The sequence below is a fragment of the Ailuropoda melanoleuca genome, chromosome 4 (assembly GCF_002007445.2).
Source record: "Ailuropoda melanoleuca isolate Jingjing chromosome 4, ASM200744v2, whole genome shotgun sequence".
In the NCBI taxonomy this organism is placed as follows: domain Eukaryota; kingdom Metazoa; phylum Chordata; class Mammalia; order Carnivora; family Ursidae; genus Ailuropoda; species Ailuropoda melanoleuca.
Window position 1 is genome coordinate 4,612,890 of NC_048221.1, and position 16,986 is coordinate 4,629,875.

The window sequence follows — 16,986 nt, forward strand, 5'->3', positions numbered from 1 at the left end:
AGCCTGTCGCGCTCGCTGCACCTGCCGAAAGTCCCTCCCACTACTTTCGGACGCAAGTTTCTCGAATCACCATTAGGGGGAGGGGCGGCCAGACCACTTGGCGAAAAATAATAACAATAACTAACATTGATTCACGGAGTTGCACAATCCAGGTCTTTTACTCACCCCTCGCGTCATCCTTGCCAAAACCCTATAAGGTAGGTGGGACTGGCTTTCCCACTTCACAGATGAGGAAACAGAAGGTTAAACTGCTCTACAAGGCCACATGCCCAGTAAGGGGCAAAGCGGGGATTTAACCAGACCTGGAATTCTTACCCATCGCCCTATACTCTAAAAGTGATTAATTTCCCTTTAATCTTACTCTTCACCCTAGAGTTCCCAGGGGGTGGAGGTCTTATTATCAGCGTCCTTTATCGAAAAGTACAGCTGTGAGGGCACATTCAGTTTTGCCCAGACAGGTCGGCTCAAACACACCTGAAAGTCCCAGACAAATGGCCTCTTAGAGAGGTCCTAATGGTCAATGGTCCGAATGACCTCTTAGAGGACCTCTCACAGATGTTTTCTTCATAGGTGGTCCTTGCAGGAGCCCCACAACATGGGGAATACAGATGTTTTCCCAGAGAAATGCCCCAAACAGGCGTTTTCTCAGAGATACATCCCTGACAGGTGGGCCTCAATACACATGAGCCTCTGTCCTGCTGCCCCCCGCCAAGGGCCATGTGCTTCAATATGAGTGTGCCTCGTGCAGATGTGCTCAGGTCTTTTTTTCATTTGATCTCAATTCTATGCAGATGTTCCTCGTACGAGGCTATTTCCTTCATTTCACAGGTTTGTTTCTCAACAGAAATCCACCCAGGAATGCATTATACAGCCCCCCTCTGCCCCCACTCATAGGTATGTTGCAGTTAAGTATACACCTGCATGGGTATCTTTCCATATACCTGGGTCCTATAAGGCATACTAAAATGCAGGTGTCTCTCGTACAGGTCTCTCCAATACATCACCACACAGGAATTCCTCATACGACTGTTCATTTCATGCGTGAGCCATGCAGATGCGTTCGCAAAAACAAATGTATCCTACACCAGAGTGCCTCAGTCAGGTGTTCGTCATAATGCAGGTGTGCTCTGTACAGCTGTTTTCCACACAGGTGTGCTTCCATTCAGTTATACGCCAAATAGATGTGATTCGGTGCAGTTATCTCCCATAGGTGTTCTTCTTACGTATCCACGCAGATGTCTTCTATACAGGTTGGCTCCTAGGCAGGTGTGTACCACACAGGTGTGCTTTTATTAGGGGCCATACATTCGGGCCTGCCCCAGACGGGCGTGCCCCATGCACCAGTGTCTCCATGCCCGGTAGGTCTCCACACCTGTGCGATCCTACACACGTGCCCGCAATATAGGTGGGAGGTCCCTCTTACACCTGCGCGCTTCCGCCCCTTTTTACTCTTCGGTATTATAGAATTGGGTTCCCGTTACAGGTGCGTCTCTGGCGCGGTCCCACCCCCGTTTGGCTCCGCCCCCTTGCTTAGGCTCAGGTGCACAAGCCGGAAGTGCGCTCCCCTCCCAGGTGAGTGACTAAACTTTCCGGGTCACGTGAGCGGGCGGGGCTGGAGGAGTCCGAGCTACCGACGGACGCACTGAGGGTTCGAGCCAGGTACCCGGACAGGGAACCTGAGCAAGGTCGAGGACGCCTGGGCCAGGTAGGGAGGTAGGACGCGCGGCTTGGCCTGCCACCCCTTCCCCCTTTCCCCTTCTCGTTCCCCAGCCCAGGAACGCGCCGCCTCGAGTTAATCTTTAATCTCTGACCTCTGGCGGCGGGGGCGGGGCGGGACTCCGGGGTGCCCTGGGCGGGTCATCCCTCCCCTAGGCCTGCGCCTGGGTCTAGCCCCTTCCCCCACGCCTTTCTCTTTCTCCCGCCCCAGGTGCCGGGTCGCAGGTACCCCCGGCCCGAGATGCGGTAGAAACAGCGCGCGCGAGAAGCCCGGTCCCCGGTGCCACCAGCCAGTCGCCCGGCCCATGGCGAGCCCCGGCCTGGGACTGCTTCTGGCTTTCGGCCTGCCGCTGCTGCCGGCCCGCTGGGGCCCGGCCTGGGGGCAAAGTAGGTACCCGCGCGGGGCGCGCGGGGCGGGGCTTAGAAGCGCGGCTTACCTGGGCCCTGGAGAGGTCGAGAACTGGGGAGCGGTCATGGGATACTTTGAGAGGAGTCTGCAGGGTCGGTCGGGGTAGGGGTTTCCTTGGACGATTGGAGTTGGTGTGGAATTCCTGAGTTCCCGAGGAAGGCAGAATTGTGGGCTGGGGAAAGCAGCCTGTGTCCCTGCGTCTCAGTGTGGTTGAAATGTTTTGGGCGGACAGGGACCCAGGAGGAGGCCTGCCTGGGCTTCTGATCCCAGGTTGACCAGGCTGGCCGTAGGTGTGGACCCAGCCATTCAGTCCTTCTATTTCAGTTTCAGGAGCCTGGGGGGGAGGTGTGAGTCAGACACTCCAGGGAAACGCAGGATCCACCCAGATCCTTAAGGGCCGAGGGAGGGCTGGAGAGGTGGTGGGGGGAGGGCAGGGTCTGGCTTCCAGACACCGTCCATTATAGCAGACCCCAGCTCAGCACAAGCTGCAGACTACTGTTGGCTGATTGCTCACTGCTGGGCTTTGCTGGGTTGGGGGTGGTTATAGGAGCAGGGGCAACTGGGCCAGCCCCTGCATGCAGGGCACCCACATTCCCCACCAGAATGGAAGACTCAGAAAGGCAGAGTTCTAACCGAGGGATGCATGAGGAAGGTGCAGTTGTGCCAGGATGGGAAGGTTAGGTATGGATTAATTTGTCCTCTCTACCCACCCCCCCCCCACAGCGCTGAACCCCCCTGTCAATGAGAATGGCACCATTACACCCTCTGATACAGGCTCTGGCTCCAGTGGGGCCCTGGTGAGTTGGGGTTTTACGTGGGAGGAGGGCAGCAGGGATGTTCCTCAGGCATCCCACATGTAGCAGGTGAAGGGGCCCTGACTTCGGGAGATGGCAGGTGCTTGGGAGGGGGATCCCAGCATGGCAGGTGGGAGCCTGGGAGCCCCAGATGTGATCGATGGGAATCTGGAATTCTGGGTGGAGGAACCACAAGTGGCAGGCGTTGTGTGTGTGTGTGGGGGGGGCGGCGGCATTAGGAGCCCTGGATGCTTCTCAGGTGAGGGTGGACAGAGTCTCCTGGCTCAGGTGGGCAACCTGTCCCCTCTCCTGCAGTCTCAGGGGGCCATCACTGCCATCATTGTGGTCTTCTCCCTCCTGGCCGCCCTGCTTCTGGCCGTGGGGCTGGTGTTGCTGGTGCGAAAACTGCGTGAGAAGCGGCAGACAGAGGGCACCTACCGGCCCAGCAGCGAGGAGCAGGTGGGTGCCCGCGTGCCGCCGCCCCCCAACCTCAAGCTGCCGCCTGAGGAGCGGCTCATCTGAATGTTGGGGCCTGCTGCAGCCACCACCACTGCCCAGGACCACCCGGTGCTCGCTCACACACAGCAGCTGTCACCGAGACAACAGCCTCTGATGGTGCAGGAGGACTTGGGGGGGCCCCGGGGCACGTGCCTGGTGGGCTCGGTGAAGCATGCCACCTCTGCTTGACTCTGCCTGCCGTTGGGGATGCCGGGGCTGGGGGCCCGCCTCCGCGCTTGCTGTACCATCTTCGCTCGGCCGTCTGTCCTACTGCCACACAGGCCCAACAAATCCTCTCCTTTCCTTTCAGTTCAACCATGCAGCCGAGGCCCGGGCTCCCCAGGACTCCAAGGAGACAGTGCGGGGCTGCCTGCCCACCTAGGTCCCCTTTTCTATCCATCTCTCTTGCTGTGTGACCTTGGGGGAAGGCAGAGCCCTCTCTGGGCAATCAAACCTACCCAGTGCTTAGGAATAGAAGGGAAGAAGGTGCTTTAAAGACTCTTTCCCTGAGGGTGAGGGAGAGAGTGCCGCTCAGATTTTATGTATATACATACATACATTCGGTAGTGAGATAAAATAAAACCTTTTTCTCTTTGAGCTGCTGGGGGCAAGAATTAGTCTAGATGGAGGGAACAAACTCAAGGCTCATAGGCTGTTGAGAGATGAATTGTAAAGTTGCAAGGATCCTAGGGCTGGCAGGGCTTCCTGGAAGGGAGGGGCTTTCAGCTGTACCTAAGAGCCAGCTGGAGGCTGCCCCAGGAGGAAGGTAGTGGATGGGGTACGTTTCTGAGCAGAGTGGGCCCCCAGATAAACTCACCAGGGAAACCAGCTTTGGGTTCCTGTGGCTTTATTGAAGGATCGGGGTCTCCTCCAGGACCCTGATTCCTAACTTTCAAAACACTTCTTAAGCTCAGCGACTCTGGGCCGGCTCCTAGCCTGGGGCTCCTGCCAGTCGTTGGCAGGTGCAGCAGGGGATCTGAGGGCTCCCGGCCCCTCTGGGAGCTGGAGGTGAGCATGCTCTGCCAGCAGGACCTCAGAGGGCTGGGATCTGGGGTTCTCTGGGGAACCAGGATCTGAGGAAGAATCAAGGGGTTGGGATGTCCAGGTAATATCCAAGTTGGGCTTTGTGGAGACCAGAAGCTGGGGGATTTCTGGAGGGCTAGAGTGGGTGGGTGCTGTGGAGAGCTGGGTGCAGGGGCTCTCCTGGGCTCTGGGATCTTTGGCTGCTGTGGGGGAAGGGGAAAGATGTAGGATTAGAAGATGGGACTCAGGGTCCCCCTGGCTTCTCGGGTCCACAGAAGCTGATGAAGACTGGGGTGGAAGGATGGTTTCTTGGCTGGCCTCCAAGGGTGGCTGGGAATTAGGGTCCTCTGAGGAGGTCATGGCATCCAAAGGCTGGAGGGTTTGCAGAGATGGCAGGTCAGCAGGTAGGGACAGGGGCTGAGGCTCTGGTGGTTTTTCATCATCTGGTTGCCATCTTGATCTTCCTGGTATGTCAGGCTGGGTAGAGGTGGGGAGATGGGCAAGTTGCTGGCCTTCAGATGCTGGAGGGGCTGGGAAGTCAGATGGGCTAGTGGGGGAGAACTGGGGGGCTCTCACCAAGCTGAAGCAGCTCTCCGGGTCCCCTCTGTGGCAGCAGTCCAAGCTCTGGCTGGGCCGCAGGCTGCCTGTCCTGCTGGCTCCCACACTCAGACTGTCCAGAATCTCACTCAGCAAATCCAGTTCTTCTCCAGACCCCAAGAAGCTGCTGTCCAGAGCTTCCTCTGCCCACGGATCCTGGGCATCCTCAGGGCTCAGAGCAGGTGCCCTGGGTAAGGATGGGAAGCCTCAGATGTCTGCCCGACCCCCCAGTCCTGATTGGACTGCTCTGGAGGTTCTTGAGTTTAGGGACCATCCTCCCCATCAGTCCTGGCCTCCCACTTCCAACATTGTCCCCTCCCCAGCCTTTGAGACTTACACCTCCTCCAGGGACTCAGAAGGTGTCTCCTCCAGCCGCCTTCTCCTGCTGGGGCGAAGGGGCCGGTTCTGCAAAGGACAGATTTGGAGGACAGGGCCTCAGGAACTACAGAATCAGGTTTTTGGAGGGGGGTGAGTGTTAAGTGGGCACCGGATATTGGGGTAGGTGAGCAGATGAGTGAGATGTCTGGATGGAGACAGAATGGGCGGAGGACTAGGTGGTAATTCCAGGTGTGAGCATTTGCGGTGGGGAGTGGGGTGGGGGGGCATACTTTTCCAAAGTGCTGGGTGATAGGCAGGCGCTGCTGCAGACGATCTGAGCGGCTGGTGAGGGACAGGGCTCTCAGGGAACCCCCCCTTTGCAGGCCAGAGTTCCCATCCTAGGAAGACAGTGGGTGAGCCAGGAGCCCCTTCTTCCACTGCCCCAGCCATTGGCCGCTAGCCTTACCTTGTACATCAGAAGGCTCTGCACACCCTTCAAGCCGCTCTTGGCCTACAGAGGAGCCAAAAGAGAATTAGACTCCACGGTGATTTGACCCTGAGCATTTTGAGAACTCAGCTCACCATCCCGTAGGACAACTGTCTTGCCATCTGTTCACATTTGTGCCTCAGAGACAGTCACAGTTCTCCACGTACCACCTAAGAAGCCAAACTCACACCTTGCCTAATACAAAAAGAATATTCCTAGGGGACATAACCACTGAATGAAATGGGGAGTGGCAAAAATGGAACATTGTAAAAATGTATCAGCATTCAAAAGCCAAGCAACGAATAAAACCTAAGGGACAATTCAGAGCTGCAGAAGTTGGCCACAGGAAACTTATGGGCTTGGGAGAAAAAGAAACAAGGACAGAGGCTGGGAGTGTAGTGTCTGAGGACAAAAGACGTTCACTAATGAATATGGGTTGTCAATTTCAAATCAGGAAGCAATGATCCTGACAAAAATGAGTAGGTTAATGGAGAAAAGCAGGAAGACTTGTTAATGGTTTAACTGCTGGTTCGGTTCTGATAAAAATGTTTGCACTTTACATGTGGGGTTAAAATGCCCACTCCCCAAGAGGGGTTGAAATGTGCCTTGTCCCCTTGTCTTTGTCACCCCAGTAAGTGGCCTGTCTACTGTAGCCTTACCGAGCGGTACATGTTTTTGACAGCTGGTTGGGTCTTGGCCTTGACTGAATGCAGGAGGGCACCACCACCTTTCTGGGGAGAGAGAATGGCAAGGGAGAGAGACTTGGTACCCTGGGGTTACCCCAGACTCCACCTCCCCACCCCAGCTGCGTGATGCTGGACAAGCCCCTCTCCCTAGCCAAGTCTTAATTTCTTCACTTCTGTCTATAAATGAGCATAATGATGACCCTCCCTGGGGACTGTTATGGAGCTAAGTTAATCCAATAATAAACACTAAGCGTTCGTTGTTACCACCTTCAGGTTGTCTGCCCAGAGCTGGTAGGAGCGAAGAGTGCCTGCAATGAGGAGAGGTAGTCATATGAGGCTGGTGGGCTGAGGCTGGGGTGCTGGTGGGGTGGGGGCTCCGGGCTAGGCAGAGGGCTAACCTGAGGAGGCCCCGCTGCAGGTGATCTCCTGCTCAAAGAGATCTGAGAAGCCTTCTCCTGTGTTGAGCTTCTCCAGTCGGCCTTCGATGAACTGGGGGTGAGGGAAGCGTCAGAAAGGGCTGCTACCAACACATCTGAATTCGAGGACTCAGGATTCTGCTGGCCTTATGCACGCAGAAGCCATCCCTGGCCCCTCCAGGGACTCACCCCTAGGACCCAGGGGTCTGGAGCCATCTCAGGAAGCCAGAAGTCCAACCCTCTCACGCCGCCCCAGTCAGGACCTGTCAGGGACTAGACCCCGCCTGTCGTAGGGACCCAGAAGTCGGACTCTGACACTCCTGACCGGCCCCCCTCCTTTCAGTGATCCTGGAAGAAGTCGACCTCAACTTCAGGGACTCCAGAACCCATCCCTGCACAGATGGACTCTAGAGTCCAGCCCACCTCCCAAGAACCCAGGAATCCAGCTGCACTTCTCCCCCACGTCCCCGTCACCCCGGAGTCCCCGTCCGCCTCCCACCCCCCAGCAAAGGGATTGCGCACTCGGGACATGCCCCTTTCAGAGTTTCGCATGTACACCCACTCCAGCCCCGGATGCTCCATCCTTAGGGACCCAGGGATTTAATCCCACCCCAATCTCCCCAGGAACCCGGGAGTAGATGTTATCCCTCAGGTGTCAGGGGCTCCCATCCTTAGGGAAACAGTAGTTCAGTCATGCCTCCCCCACCCAGCGACCTTGAAGGGTGGGACCCCGCCAGACGGACTCTAGTCTCGCCTATAGGAGTCAGGCGTCCGTCCCTCTGGCTCTGGCTCGGCCCCAGAAACCCAGGGTTTTCCGCTCCAGCCCCGCCCTAGCCCCTCCCCCCGGCTCCGGACCCGCTCCCAGGGTTCTGGAGCACCTGTTTGAACAGCTGCAGGTGCACAGCCCGCCGATGGAAGGCCTGCAGGGGCGCCCCCGGCTTCTGGGCCAAGAATGCTTCTTCGCTGAAGGTCACAGGCTGGCCCTAGAAGAAAGACCCGCGATCTGAGCTTCCGTGGCTCTTCTGGACACCAGCTGTCTCCCTTATTCTATCATATGTCTATGTAGCAAACGCAAAATGGGACCATAATGGTATCTATCTCGTCATACAGTTGTGAACATTAAGTGACGTAATAGTGAGAGTAAAACATAGCATTTATCGAGTCCTCGCGATGTGCTAGGCACTGTCCAAACATTTTGCATATGCCCATTCACTGACTCACACGAACCTTTTGTGTTGGTACTAGTGGGATCCCATTTTACAGATGAGGTAACAAAGGCACAGAGTAAGCACTCGATAAAAGCTAGGTACTACTACTACTATTATTATGAATCCTTCAAGGACCCACGAGTCCTCTCCTCAGCCTCCCCGCTGCTCACCGGGCTGCAGATGAGCGCATCACGGTACCCCCCGAAGAGCAGGGCCTGGGCTTTGAGGAAAAGACGCGACACCCCTTCCCCCGGCGCCAGAGCAACCTTCCTCAGCCTCAGCCTCAGCAGGGACACCTGTGGGACAAGGGGAGGCTGTGAGCCGGTGCATGTGGGACCTTGGCCTCCGCGACGTCTCAGGAGCATAGAAGGGGGTGACACTGACCACGTCTGGGGGCAACGCTTGCACGTCGTCAAAGGGCGTCTCCAAAGTATTGGAGTCCACGTTCATCACCACGACCTCCTCCAGGGCTTTCTCCCGCACTCTCTGCATTGGGGATTTGGGGTGGGGACGGCCGCTCAGAGCCCGAGGATCTCTGGCGGGGGCGGTTATTTGGGGATGCAGGAGGAAGGGAATCCCGTCCGCTGCTGCGGTCCCGGTCTGCTCCCACTCACCTCGGCGAGACTGGAGTGCACTCCGATGAGGTAGGGCATAGGCGCACTGCAGACGACGGAGGGGACAGGTCATGCAGGCGCCCCCCCCCCATACTTTCCAGGACCCCAGGCCTCTTCCCAAGCCCTACTGCTCCCCAGTCCCCGCCTCTCACCAGCAGTAGTCTAACAGATGCGGCGGCAGGGTGGGAATCAGCACGTGCTCCCAGTGCATGGGGTACAGGAGGGCGCAGGACGCGTGGACGCACGATGTCAGCTGGGGTTACGTAGGGGGCCGTAGAGTCAAGGCCTGGACACTCCCCCAACCCCCCACCCCCGCCCCGGCCCAGCTTCAAGGACCCTCTTTGGAACGGTGGCTTCCCCGGCTCCATTTCCCATGTCCCCAGTCTCTTGTCTCTATCTCCCCCTCCTCACCCCTTCCCCACCCACTACTGTGTAAGAGGTGAAAATTCAAATCCCTTAGGAATCCTGTGAAGACCAAGAATTCGGCAAATTACAGCGTTTGGAGCTGGCGGGGCCGCTACTCGCAGGTCCTAGTCCCTCCCTTTAGGGGGCGGAGCTAATATGTAACCCTCCGGATCTCTCCCCTCAGTGGTAGAACAGCCCAGTAACTCCACCCCCTAAGAGGCGGAGCTATAATTCAGCTCCCTTGATCCCTAGAGATGGAACCAGCATTCGTCCTGCGCTCGCAACCCCCGTCCTCCTCCTAGGGACGAAACTACAATTTAGCGCTCCCGATCGCACCCTCCAGAGGGGCGGAGCCAGTCTTGTTTCGGCCCATAGTGGGTGGGGTCTGAACTAAGCGCTTCCAAAGAGGGCCCTACAGGGCAGCCCACTCTGATTCCCCCCAGAAGGGCGGAGCCAGGATCCGGCTCTACCCTGATGTCCAAAGGGGCAGAGCCAGGACTTTGTCTCAAGTCTCGCCCAGAGGAATTAGAGCCAGGAATCCGCCCCACTGTCCCGCCCCCGGGGGCGAAGCCAGGCCTTGGCCCCATCCCCGGCCCGGCTGGCCCCGCCTCACGGTGCTGAGCTTGCTGGCGGTGAGTAGGACCCTTCTCTCCGCCAGGAGCGCGGCGAAGAGCCCCACGATGTTCTCGTCGGTCACCGCCACCACCAGCTCGGTTAGGTTCCTCTGAAGATCGGAGAGAAGCGCTGTGCGCGAGGGACCGCAGGATGCGACCGCCCCATCTGGGTTTCGGGACCTCTCCCCGCCCCCAGGACTCTCTCCCACTCACGTTCTCAGGAATGGATGGCAGGCGGCCGGAGTCGGGGGCTACGAAGCAGGAAAGCTGGTGGGGGGGGCGATGGGCGGGAGCACCGATCAGTCAGGGGCCGGCCTCACCTGGGTGCCCAATCTAACAGGGTCCCCAGTTCTGCTCACCGGCCAGCTGTTCCCGGGGGCAGGGGGCGGGATGCTTTGTGCACTGGAGACTGTCACTCCACTGCCCTGGGAGAGAGGTGTGGCTGTGTGTCCTCAGGGCTGGGGTCCTCAGGGCTGGGGTGCAGCCCCCCCATCCACCCAAGGGGGTCGTCCAGGGACTGGGGGCTACTCACCAGCTCGATTGAGGCCTGAGTCCTAGGCAGGGGCTGCTGCAGCAGGTTTAGAAGAAGTTCCTCGACCTCAGAGACCTGGGTGGGAGCGGGGTGTCTGAACCCGAACGTGGGTTGGGAATTCTGAGGGCCCTGACAGGGGCTGGAGTGGTCTGGGAGGAGCCGAGGGTCTTAGGTCAGGCCGGGGGGTTCTGAGCCTGGCTGGGGGCTTGGGAGGGTAGGGCTGGGACTCCCCCAGGAATAAGAAGGGGGGCTGGTCTCACTTGGTTCTGGGCCAGGAGATCGCCCACTGTGTTCAGCAGCTTGTAGAACACCTCAAACCAAGGCAGGTGGCTGTGGGGAGAAGACATAGGTTCTATGAAGCACCCCTAGGCCAAGGCCCTCCCCACCCCCACCCCAGAGCCCCATACCCCACACCTGAGGATACAGAGGCAGCTGTGCGCACCAGCCCGTAGGTGGCAGAAACCAAATCGGCGGGTGCCACTCAGGTCAGTGAGGGCGAAGGTGAAGTGCTGTACGGCTGGGCTGGGGGGCTCCCTGTAGGTGGGAAAGGCTCTCAGAGACCCGAGGGTCCCCGCTCCCTGACCCCTCCCCCCAACACTCCTAGTCCTCTGTCCACCAGTCTGCGGCTCTGGGTGTATAGGTTCTTAGTTGCCGGGGTCTCTGAGTGCCTGAGCCCCTGGGTCCCTGGGTGTTTGAATCCTGGGGGTCTCTGAGAGGTCTGAGTCCTTGGGTCCTTGAGGGTCTGCTTCCATCCGTACCTTTCCACATCAAACGGGAAGCAGAATTTAGGCACCATCTGCATAGCTTCCTGGGGATGGAGAGAAGCACACTCTGCTTGACCACCCGGGTTGGACCCCACCCCTGGCCAAGACGGTCTCTTCCCCTGGGGGGACTGGCCCAGGTCCAGGGGAGCAAAGAGCCAGCTTGCATACCTGGTCCCTGAAGTCTGGGGGGAACTGCCGCAGAATGGGGGGATCTGTGGGAGAGTGGGCTTCTAAGTTCAGGGCCCCAGGCCCATCCTCCAGGTTCCCACTCCCGCCTGACGCCCCCAACTCACCCTCCTGCAGGGAGGCAGGGCAGGCTGCTTCAAAGAACCAATCGAACATGGCAGGCGGATCCCTTCTGTGGGACGGGACACGTGGGACATGGCTTAGTGAGCCCAGGGGCTTGCTTCTGTGTATGTGGTCAGGTGTGTGTGTCTGCAATGCCTCACGTGTGTGCGTGTGACAGGTGCAACTGTGTGTGCGTGCCCTCAGTGATTTGCGGCCGTGTATAGGTTGTGTGATGCTGTGTGAACAATAGTGTTGATTGCGTGTGCATGACTGAGGGGTATGGAGCAGAGGGAGAGTGTGACTGTGTGTGTGCAAGACTTATGTGCTGCATGACTTGTGTGAGCACACAGATGTGTGTGCGTGTGCGTGCATGACGTGTGTAAGCATGCAGAGATGTGTGTGTGTGTGTGTGTGTGTGTGTGTGTGTGATTCTATCCCGTGTCTGCCTGACTGTCCAGTGCAGGTGTCAGGTGGGAGTGGGAGTGTGACAGTGTAGCGACCAAGCCAGTGTGAGGATGAATGACATCCACAATTTCTTGCGTGGCTGTGAGTGTGGCGGGTAGATGTGTGTGCGTCCCTGCAGTCTTCTCGAGAGCAAGAGGCCCTGCCCGTGTGTCTCTGTGTGGGAGACTTCATGGTGCCCCAGGGGCTGACCCCAAATTTCTTATCAGAGCAAGGAGGGTGGCTTGCCCTGGGACTTCTGTGAGCACTGCCCTCTCTGCCCAGCTCCCTTGCCCCCCACCCCGCCCGCCCCACAGAGGATGCTGGGACTTGGACTCAGGGAGAGCAACAGCGAGACCTGAAGAGAGACAGTGGACAGGATGGGGACTGGCTGCAGACACACACAGTCCCCGACACCCCGACACGGGAACCCCTGGCACTTCACCCTCATGCTCACGCGGTCCCACACAAGCACCCAGGCACAAGGACCCACGCAATCTTCTCTCACCTCCCCGGCCCCTGCTGGCTCCCCAAAGCCATGTTCCCCATCTCTCTGATGCACCAAGAGGTGTCTGCTCAGAGGTACAAACTTAGTCACGCAGAGCCGGAAGGAGAAAGAGAGAGGGAAGAGGGGCTGAGAGTGGCCCGAGCATGCCTGAGAGTCGAGTTCACACTGCAGGCTGGCTGAGAGACTTGCCCCAGTCCCAGCCACCTGCCCCCGTGGCTCCCGGCCCCTCCCCGGCCTGCCCCAGCCCAGCTCCCCTTGGCACCAGCCCAGGCTTGCTCTGGGAATCTTGGTCCAGAGAGTGGGGGAGGGTGCAGCTCTTACTCAGCTTTGGATCCCATGGTCCGGGCAGGGCCGCCGCCGGCGGGGCCCTAGCCCCAGGGGTCCTGGGGGCCTGTGCTTGCGCAGGGCTGGGCCCTGAGCCTGCTCAACTTCCTGTGTGGCTGGGAGAGGAAGTTTGACGGGTGACGTCCCAGGAGGGAGGCCCCCGCCCCCACCCACTGTGAGAGACCCAGGCATATGGCCTCCTAGCATTCGGACGGTAGGGTGGGCGTGGGTGGCAGGCTCGGAGTCTAGACCCCCAGCACCATCCTGCCAGGCCAGGACACCTCTGGTCCCTGACATCACACTCAAGCCTTCCTCTCTCTGGGGCAGCCAAAGAATTACAATTTGCCTAAAATGCTTCCTCTTCCCTCAACTCTTCCTTCCTTTGGCCCATCTGCACCGGCCATTCCCTATAGGACCGCCAGAGGGAGCCAGGCTGGAGAGTGGACACCGGAGCCAGGGAGGTGGACAGACAGCAGACAGAGCGTAGTCATGGACACAAAGCGAGGAGTGCAAAGGGACAGCACACATATGGAGCAGTCCTTGCCCAGCCATGTGATGGATGCAGAGGTGGACACGGGTACAGCCAGCAGACAGTTGCAGACAGAGACAACAGGCCACAGCTGTGGATACAGACAGGACAACAGAGATACAGCCCGGACGAGAGCCAGAAGCGCATAGAGCGCAGATACAGATAGAGCAGTAGCAGAGGGGCGGACATAGTCAGGACCCGGCCACGAGCCAGAGTCGTAGCCAGACATAGTCACACACAGGGAGAGAGACACATCCAGACACCCGCAAGCAGAGTTGCAGACTCAGAAAGGGACAGGATGCGAGTGGACAGATGGCTACACTATCCTTGGGAAGCACAAGGGCACACTTGCTGACACAAAGGCAGAACACCATACAGGCACCCATGGTCACGCACATACACACAAAATCCCACAGGCAGACTCAGGGAGTCCAAGTTCAACAGAGTCTGCGAGACTCCTTGGCCTCCTGAAAGGATCTGAGAACGTCTGTATGGATACAGGTGTGCATGGGTGAGAACCCACAAGCCTGGCATGTCCCAGGGAGTCGGAGTGAATGTCTATGTGGCTGTGGGATTTGCGTCTCGTCCATCAGACCATGTGAAGATGCAGGGGACTGGGGATTCTCATTCTGTGCATCTCTGCTGTGACCGTGGGTGCAAGGTATTTCCATGCCAAGGAGTGGGAGTGAGCAGGTGCACAAGCGTGTGAACACACACACACACACCCCGCTAAAGCCTCCAGCCAAGACACAGGTGGATGAGTCTGAACAGAGAGCTTGGTGCCCCTTTTCTCTCCAGGGAGGCTGGACCACAACCAGGGCTGGGGATGGATGGTGCAGAGTTCTTGGCCTTGCCTCTCTCTCTCTTCTTCTTACACTCTTAGACCTTGCTAGAGACTGAAATGCTCGTGTCCCCCCAAATTTCACATATTTAATCCCAACTCCCAAGGTGATGGTATTAGGAGGTGGGGCCAGTGGGAGGTGACTAGGCCATTATAAGACCCCAGAAAGCGCCCTCGTCCCTTCTGCCATGTGAGGACGCAGTGAGAAGACACTGTATCTATGAACCAGAGAGTGGGTCCCCACCGGACATGGAATCTGCCGGTGCCTTGATCTCGGACTTCCAGTTTTGAGAATCGTGAGAAATAAATGTGTGTTGTTTATAAGCTGCCTAGTCTGCAGATTTCTGTTTAGCAGCCCTGACAGACTAAGGCCTGGAGTCTGCGAGACCTCCCGAGTCCCTCTTCATTTCTGAAATCCACTCCAATTCAGAACAAATACCCAATGGCACGCCGAGGAGGTGGGGCTTAAAATAAGAGTTTATGCCCCTGACGTGCGATCTCAGAGTGGTATTCTCTGCTCAGCTCAGTTTCTGCATCTGGAACATAAGTGGATATGGTGCCTGTCTCGCAGATCCCGTGAGAGAATTCATGTAAAATGCTTAATATGAGGCCTGAGTCAAGCTTTTGATAGGTTCTGTCTGTTATTGCGGGAGGAAGATCAGCTGAGTAGTTAAGAAAATGATTTTGGGGGCGCCTGAGTGGCTTGGTTGGTTAAGCGTCTGCCTTGAGCTCAGGTCATGATCACAGGGTTCTGGGATGGAGCCCCACATCTGACTCCCTGCTCGGCGGGGAGCCTGCTTCTCCCTCTCCTCTCCCTCTGTTACTCCCCCTGCTTGTGCTCTTTCACTCTCTCTCTCTGTCAAATAAATGAATAAAATCTTAAAAAAAAAAAAAAGGAAGAAAATTATTTTGGAGTCAGAGAGACCTGGGTTCAAAGACCTGGCTCTGTTCTTTAACGTCTGTGGGAACTTAGGCAAGTCATTTGACCTCTCTGTATTAATTATCCATTGCTGTATAACAAATCACCCTAAAGTTAGTGGCATAAAGGAACATACATTTGTCATCTGACAGTTTCTGCGGGGGCCAGGGCTCCAAGCACCGCTTATAAGAACCCTCTGCTGCAGGGTCTCTTGGCTGCAGTAAGGTGTCCATTGGGCTGTGGTCTCATCTGTAGGACAGGCAGTGAATGGTCTGCTTAGAAGCTCACTCTATGGCTGTTAGCAGGACTGGGTTCATTGTGGATTATTGGACTGAGCGTCTCAGGTCCTTGCTGGCTGCTGGCTGGAGGCTGCCCTCGGTGCTTTGCCATATGGACCTTCCCAACATGCTTCTTGCTTCACCACCGCAAGCAAGCTGAGAAGGTCATAGAGCTCATCAAGATGCAAAGCACAGTCTTTCGTAACCTGATCTTGGAAGTGGCATCCCAACACCTCTGACATACCCTGTTGGTCAGAGGCCATCACTACGTTCAGCCCACACTCAATGGGAGGGGATCACCCAAGGGCATGAGTAGGGGAAATGGGCCTCCTGGGGGGCAATCTGAGAAGCCTCCTTCTGTACTTTCCGTGCCTTTATTCTTCTCACTGTAGAATGAGGAAATCAGGACATCTACAGCGCACTTGCTCATTCATGCAACAAAGAATTACCGAGGGCCTGTGTTGCATCAGGCTGTTCTAGGCACGTGGTGACCAAGGTAGACAAGTTTCCTGTCCTTGCGAAGCTTACATGCCAGTGGGGAGGCAGAAGGACAGACAAAAGAAACAAGTATATAAATAGACAAGATAATTTGAGGTAGCAATAGGCGCTATCAGCGAAATGAAACAAGATAGCAGATGGAGAGGGGCTGGGTGCTAATTTCCGTTTGCTAAGGGCAGGCTGCTCCGAGGAGGTGACATTTGAACGGAAGCCTATAGACCAGCAGTGGCCAGTTGTGAGCACCTGTGGAAAGAGTAGCAGAACAGCATGCACAAAGGCCCTGAGGCTCAGTCAAGCTTGATTGGATTGAGCACAAAAAGGTCACTGCAGTTGGAGCTTAAGGAGCATGGGGGAGGGTGGTAGGGATGTAGTCAGCAGTGGGGAGAGACCGAGGTGAGAGTTTGGGTTTCAGTCTGAGCGTGAGGAGAGTCGTGGGAAGGTTTGAGCCGCTGGGGAGGGACAGGCTCTTATTTGCATATAGAAGCTCCTCTCTGGCTACTGTGGAAGGAGGACTGACTTCAGGGTGGCTGGGGTGGCAGCGGGGCGTCTGGGGAGGCCATTGCGGGGAGGTCTCTGGATGTGGAATAAGGGTGGCTTAGACCAGGATCTAGACAAGTGGGGAGAAGGGGTCAAATCTGGGATACGTTCTGGAGACAGAGACAACCAGACTCAGCAAAAGATAGAGTCTGCTGGGCACAGGAAACAAGGACTCAAGGCAGACTGCTAGCTTTGGGATTTGAGCAACTGGGTGGTGCCATTTGTTGGAGGAGGGAATGTTCTGGGAGTAGAAGAGGGAGTTCTTTTGTGACCACGTTAGGTTTGAGGCGATAAGGAGCCAAGTTCACTGCCTCATCCATTGTCTTCCTGCTCCACGTCCCAGCACTGTGCTGTGCTTGCTGAGCGGTGGGTGGCTGGGGGCTGGGTATCCAGGCTGTCACCCTACACTTCTTCCTCCTGGCTGCGGTGGGACCCAGTCAGGGGGGCTGGAAGGCCAGTCTGGGTCTGGTGGCCAAGCACAGAGTGTGGCGGGAAGAGATGACGGGCTCTCAGCCTCTCTCCTTCCTTCTCCTCCTCCTGGTTTTGCCTGCCTTGGATAGTGCAGGAACGAGAACATGCAAAAAACACAGCAGAGGGGCGCCTGGGTGGCTCAGTCATTAAGCGTCTGCCTTCGGCTCAGGGCGTGATCCTGGCGTTCTGGGATTGAGCCCCCACATCAGGCTCCTCTGCTGGGAGCCTGCTTCTTCCTCTCCCACTCCCCCTGCTTGTGTTCCCTCTCTCG

At 57.2% G+C, this 16,986-nt stretch overlaps 2 protein-coding genes across 5 annotated transcripts; one reads left to right on the forward strand and one right to left on the reverse strand.

Annotated features, from left to right (window-relative positions):
- The first annotated feature begins 1,548 nt into the window (after nucleotides 1-1,548).
- On the forward strand, nucleotides 1,549-4,253 carry CRB3 (crumbs cell polarity complex component 3). Of its 3 annotated transcripts, none has more exons than XM_011235455.3 (5): nucleotides 1,549-1,705; nucleotides 1,928-2,103; nucleotides 2,849-2,922; nucleotides 3,235-3,378; nucleotides 3,728-4,253. In XM_011235455.3, the coding sequence occupies exons 2-5, from the start codon at nucleotides 2,022-2,024 to the stop codon at nucleotides 3,797-3,799; spliced, it is 372 nt and encodes a 123-aa protein (XP_011233757.3). In that variant the 5' UTR covers nucleotides 1,549-1,705; nucleotides 1,928-2,021; the 3' UTR covers nucleotides 3,800-4,253. The 3 variants fall into 3 exon arrangements, with proteins under 3 accessions (XP_011233757.3, XP_034513515.1, XP_034513516.1); XM_034657624.1 differs by having other exon boundaries at nucleotides 1,584-1,713; XM_034657625.1 differs by lacking the exons at nucleotides 1,549-1,705; nucleotides 1,928-2,103 and adding an exon at nucleotides 2,164-2,217.
- DENND1C (DENN domain containing 1C) lies at nucleotides 4,248-12,785 on the reverse strand. Of its 2 annotated transcripts, none has more exons than XM_034657621.1 (23): nucleotides 12,640-12,785; nucleotides 11,375-11,439; nucleotides 11,250-11,293; nucleotides 11,076-11,125; nucleotides 10,732-10,851; nucleotides 10,578-10,647; nucleotides 10,318-10,392; nucleotides 10,145-10,210; nucleotides 9,999-10,052; nucleotides 9,785-9,895; nucleotides 8,919-9,019; nucleotides 8,767-8,812; nucleotides 8,537-8,638; nucleotides 8,323-8,448; nucleotides 7,823-7,927; nucleotides 6,927-7,017; nucleotides 6,796-6,836; nucleotides 6,502-6,573; nucleotides 5,822-5,866; nucleotides 5,646-5,753; nucleotides 5,375-5,442; nucleotides 5,017-5,224; nucleotides 4,248-4,917 (listed from the first exon to the last, which is right to left on the reverse strand). In XM_034657621.1, the coding sequence occupies exons 1-23, from the start codon at nucleotides 12,654-12,656 to the stop codon at nucleotides 4,303-4,305; spliced, it is 2,400 nt and encodes a 799-aa protein (XP_034513512.1). In that variant the 5' UTR covers nucleotides 12,657-12,785; the 3' UTR covers nucleotides 4,248-4,302. The 2 variants fall into 2 exon arrangements, with proteins under 2 accessions (XP_034513512.1, XP_002927819.3); XM_002927773.4 differs by lacking the exon at nucleotides 12,640-12,785 and adding an exon at nucleotides 12,319-12,399.
- Between the last annotated feature and the right edge of the window lie 4,201 nt (nucleotides 12,786-16,986).

Excerpts from the sequence above, each read along its gene's own strand:
- DENND1C (XM_002927773.4), bottom strand. The coding sequence starts at position 12,359 with ATGGGGAACATGGCTTTGGGGAGCCAGCAGGGGCCGGGGAG. Across the intron at positions 11,126-11,249 it reads CCCCAGACTTCAGGGACCAG|GAAGCTATGCAGATGGTGCC; the intron begins GTATGCAAGCTG and ends CTCCATCCCCAG. Across the intron at positions 10,393-10,577 it reads ATCTCCTGGCCCAGAACCAA|GTCTCTGAGGTCGAGGAACT; the intron begins GTGAGACCAGCC and ends GCTCCCACCCAG.
- CRB3 (XM_011235455.3), top strand. The coding sequence starts at position 2,022 with ATGGCGAGCCCCGGCCTGGGACTGCTTCTGGCTTTCGGCCTGCCGCTG. Across the intron at positions 2,923-3,234 it reads CTGGCTCCAGTGGGGCCCTG|TCTCAGGGGGCCATCACTGC; the intron begins GTGAGTTGGGGT and ends CCTCTCCTGCAG. Across the intron at positions 3,379-3,727 it reads GGCCCAGCAGCGAGGAGCAG|TTCAACCATGCAGCCGAGGC; the intron begins GTGGGTGCCCGC and ends CTTTCCTTTCAG.